Source organism: Mus caroli, chromosome 16 (assembly GCF_900094665.2).
Source record: "Mus caroli chromosome 16, CAROLI_EIJ_v1.1, whole genome shotgun sequence".
NCBI classification, from domain to species: Eukaryota; Metazoa; Chordata; class Mammalia; order Rodentia; family Muridae; genus Mus; species Mus caroli.
In genome coordinates, this window is record NC_034585.1 from 17,158,243 (window position 1) to 17,162,532 (window position 4,290).

At 40.1% G+C, this 4,290-nt stretch overlaps 1 protein-coding gene across 1 annotated transcript in view; it reads right to left on the reverse strand.

Annotated features, from left to right (window-relative positions):
- The window catches only part of Klhl6 (kelch like family member 6), a 38,941-nt gene extending 35,100 nt beyond the window's left edge, over window positions 1-3,841 (reverse strand). The window contains exon 1 of the mRNA XM_021185382.1: window positions 3,509-3,841. Coding sequence (XP_021041041.1) covers window positions 3,509-3,795 — 287 coding nt within the window. The 5' untranslated portion in view covers window positions 3,796-3,841. The remainder of the gene's footprint in view (window positions 1-3,508) is intronic.
- Window positions 3,842-4,290: the final 449 nt, after the last annotated feature.

A 4,290-nucleotide genomic window follows, 5' to 3' on the forward strand; every position in this document is an offset into this window, starting at 1 on the left:
AGAGAGAGAGAGAGAGAGAGAGAGAGAGAGAGAGAGAGAGAGAAGAGAGAGAGAGAGGTGGCATCCTAAAGGCCTGAGATTCTGCCTTCTCTGGTCTCTGCCTCATTCCAGTCTTCCTATGATCTAGTAATGTGCTAAAGCTGACCTTATTTGAATTCCTACCTCTTGGAATCTGTAATTTTACTACTGTTATGAATCATAATACAAATCTTTCTTGGAATTGGAGATTTTCCAGGGGAGGCATGACCTATAGGTTGAGAACCTCTGCTCTGTACTATGGCCTTCAGGATTCTGTAGACATTGGGCTCCTCCTGACACAGGCTGAACGGTTAAGATCTCAACTACTGCCTGACCTCCTTGCACCTGGTTCTTTACTGGATTTGCCTCTCTACACTGCTTGGGAGGGGATTTTTCAAGACTATACATACTACTACACACATACATTTATCTTCTCAAATAAGCCAGGGGCATTTCTTAAAAAAAAAAAATCTGACTTACTGCCACATACAACGTGTTTTTAAGCAAACAGATGAATAAATGAACTGTTTTATTATTTGCATTCTATGACAACTCACTTTTCACTTTCAAATGTAGACCTGCAAATCTTTAGCTGCAGATATGGTTGCTGGGTCTTAGAGAGGCCAAACAGTTCCTCCCTGATCTACAGAGCCAAGAAGCTAACTTTTAAGGTTTATTCTCCTTTGTTCATTTCTCAATCTTCACAAAACACATTTTTCTCCAACTTCCTTGTTTCTCCCAAGACTTTAAAATAGGTCCACAAAGGGAAATCACTGTCTGGATGACTAATAATGTCCCTGTTTGGCTGACACATTCCTACCCTATCATTTTTCTGGTGCACAAATAAATTCTGGCAATTGCTTTTCTATGTGTGCGATGAGCAGGAAGAGCAGGTTGTTGTGAGTTAAACAACTCCCATATATTTATTGACAAGGCCATGGGCAGAGTTTGAGGCAAGTGGTGCCTGCTCTGTACCATATACAGAGGTTGCTAATCTTGTTCTTCAGTGGTGTCACTACTTTAACAGATGTCTCACCCCTTCCAAAACCTTAGAAACAAAGCAAAGAGGCAGTGAGTCACTGTCAGACCCAATGCTGATCCTTGGTCTTAGGATTCAAGTTGACTTTTTTTTTTAATTAACTGGCACCTAGACTTCAGCCCCCACCATGTATAAGACAAACACAATATTATTATGCACAAAATTGTTGAACACAAAATTTTGTACACATTAAATGGGCTAAGTGCATGTAGTACAAAGCCTATCCCACACAGTTGCTCAATGAACAGAAAACAGAGTCCTATAGCCAGACCTGTATCCATTATAGGAGGAAAACTACATTGGATATACTTAGATGTAAATCTAAAGAAAGGTTAAGAAAGTCTACATCCACAAGCAGACACTTACACCTGTGTGTGCTCCAGCTTCTTACTGCCATACTGGCCTTGAGGACCAACAGAGTGTTTTCTGTATTGGCAAGGATAGATCTGAACTAAAGCACCTTCTGTTTATGAGGAGAGGACCAAGAACCAAAAAAATTGATGTCTCAGGGGAAGCCAGCCAATAGTCCTGTCTGCTAAGCAAGCAAACACACCTATGAAACTACCAACCAATGATAGCAGTTTCTCAGTGACTCAAAACATAAAGAATAAACTGAAAACGAATACCCAGGGCACTGAGACAAATTGGCTTTCATTCCCTCTTGAATGGGAAAACTAGTGGCCATTACAGGGGCAGGTTAAGCAGTGTGTTTGTGTCAACCCATTTTTATGACCATGCTTATATTTTACCAAGATATGCTGCAGATAGAATGATGCTCCATACTTAGTGGCAACTCATATGGCAGTTAAAACAAAGACTCTTAGAATGTGTGAAGTCCTTGCTCCTGCAATGGCCAGGTAAGTAATGTGCAGTTTTCATTTCCTCATCTGAAAAGGGGGCATCTGTCACCTCTATCATGCCAGTGCAAAGCGAAACCAGTGACTGTTGTTTGTGGTAGAAAGCAGTCATGACTTCCCTCAATTCACATAGGCCCTGCCTCTGGCCTTGTCAACATATGGAAGCTCTTTACATACAACTGTTTAACTCTGTTCTTTGAATTCTAAAGAAAAACCTTCTCCTAACTACCCCAAATAAAATACAAATATATATATGAATGAATGATCTGAGCTATATATGTATATGTATTTGCTTGATGTTTATATATTTGATTATATATAATCATATTTTATTTGAAATATGTGATTTTTGAAAATATTATATATATTCACATGTTATTTTCTTAAAATCCTCAACCAGAACTGAAAGGTAGGAAAATCTCACTAAAAATAAAGTGATTTTTTTCCCCCTACTTTCCAAAACACCTCCCTTATCCACACCATCCTTACTCACTGGTTCTCTGTCATTACCACACTAATGTTGACAATGCTGGTCCAGCTATATTCATACAAGGTTTCAACAAAGATTTTATGAACAAATGTATCTACCAGGCGCTGTGTGAGGTCTTTTCACTAAGAGGATCATTACAACAATGATAAAAGAAAACTGTCACTGTACCCATCTACCAGTTGAAATTCAGAGTAACAGAAAAGTCACCTAAAATCTCATGGCCAACAAAGGGCTCAAGTGACATAGAAACAGGTCTTCCAACCCCAGGTCATCTCACTATGACACCTCAGGAGCCTTGCACATCCAGAGGCTTCTTGAATTGTTTGTCCTTCCCACCACTCCTTGCACACCAGAAACCCCTAATTTTCAGCAAGTTATGTTGTAACTCCAAGAGTGACTCCACATTTTTTTTTCTCTACCTCTACTGATGAACAAAGACAACATCATGTTTTAAACACATTAGTAAAACTGAAGAAAGAGGAAAAAATCCCCCTGGCTTAAGTAACGTCACACCCTTAATCAAGGACATAGTGTGTGTGTGTGTGTGTGTGTGTGTGTGTGTGTGTGTGTGTGTGTGTGTTTAAAGCATATTTTCAATTTTATCATTACCAAAGTACACTTGTCAAGGTAAAAGATAACAAAACATATTTTTAAAGTATGTTAGCTTGAGTCTAAGAGATGATAACGGATATTAAGACAGAGAATTAAGTCTTTCAAAGAAAAGCATCAGAATGGTGGAATCAGACCAAGGATGAGATGAAAGGTTCCAAATAATAAATAATAAAATACTGCTTCTAAATGGTCCCAGTTTCTCTTGACCTAAATCAAAATTCTAAAGGTTGATAGTTTCCTTTCTTACATTTTAAGTAGGCACAAACCTTAGTGTATAAGCATACATATTTATATTATATATAGTACATAAGGTAATATATAATACAGCATGATGCCTAACATACTCTATGTAAGAATATATATAACCATAAATGTAACAGCAAACAAATCAGACTGAGCTTGCTCAGTCTTGTAGATTACAGAGCTCTCGCATCTACAGATGTTTTCCTTGCAATATACATGCAGTTTAACTCGGATTCAAAGCAGACTGACCTGAAATAGTTGCTGGCTGCAGCAAGCACCACTCGATGGCAAGAGAATTCCTGAATATCCACACACAAGATGACGTCTGTCAAAGCATTTTCCTCTCTAAGCGTCTCCAGGCCATTCTGAAGAATTAAAGAAAGTCTTGTATCATCAAATTTTACCTTCTCCCCAGTTAATATTTCTACCAAGTCTCCCCTTTTCTGGGAGGACTTGTCTGTAGTCAGTGCTAAGGGTCCTTCCAAGCTCCTCTCTACCACATCGCTCATGGTGCAGGCGCCTCTTTGTCCTGCCATCAACGTCTAGACTAAAGGAGCTGCCAAGTTTCGGGGAGGTCACACTGCAGAAGCTGAACGGATTTCCTGCACAGGCCCCTCCACTTATCACCAGCTGTCACACATACATAACAGGAAGTCTCACACTTTCTCATCCTGTTACTACAAACACCACCAACTCCTCCTCTTCTTTCTGTGGACTGTCACAGGGTTAGGAATGTCTTTGAGTGGGTGCGTAGATCAGGGATCTGGGGCGGGGTGGGGGGGGGGAGGTAACTTATCTGTATCTCCCAGGAGTACAGTTTAGTCGTCTCCCACCTCACGCCCGCGGGCAGCAAACCTCTGCTTCCAGTTATTATCTGTCTCCTTATACCTGCATCAACAACCCAAGACTTCAGAGAGGAACTGCATAGGAGGTCTTCTCTGTCTCCCACTATCTGAGACCCCTTTGGAGCCTTACCTTTCTTCTGAATATCCCTATAAACTTTCTTTCTGAATTCTAGGGCTTCTCTAACA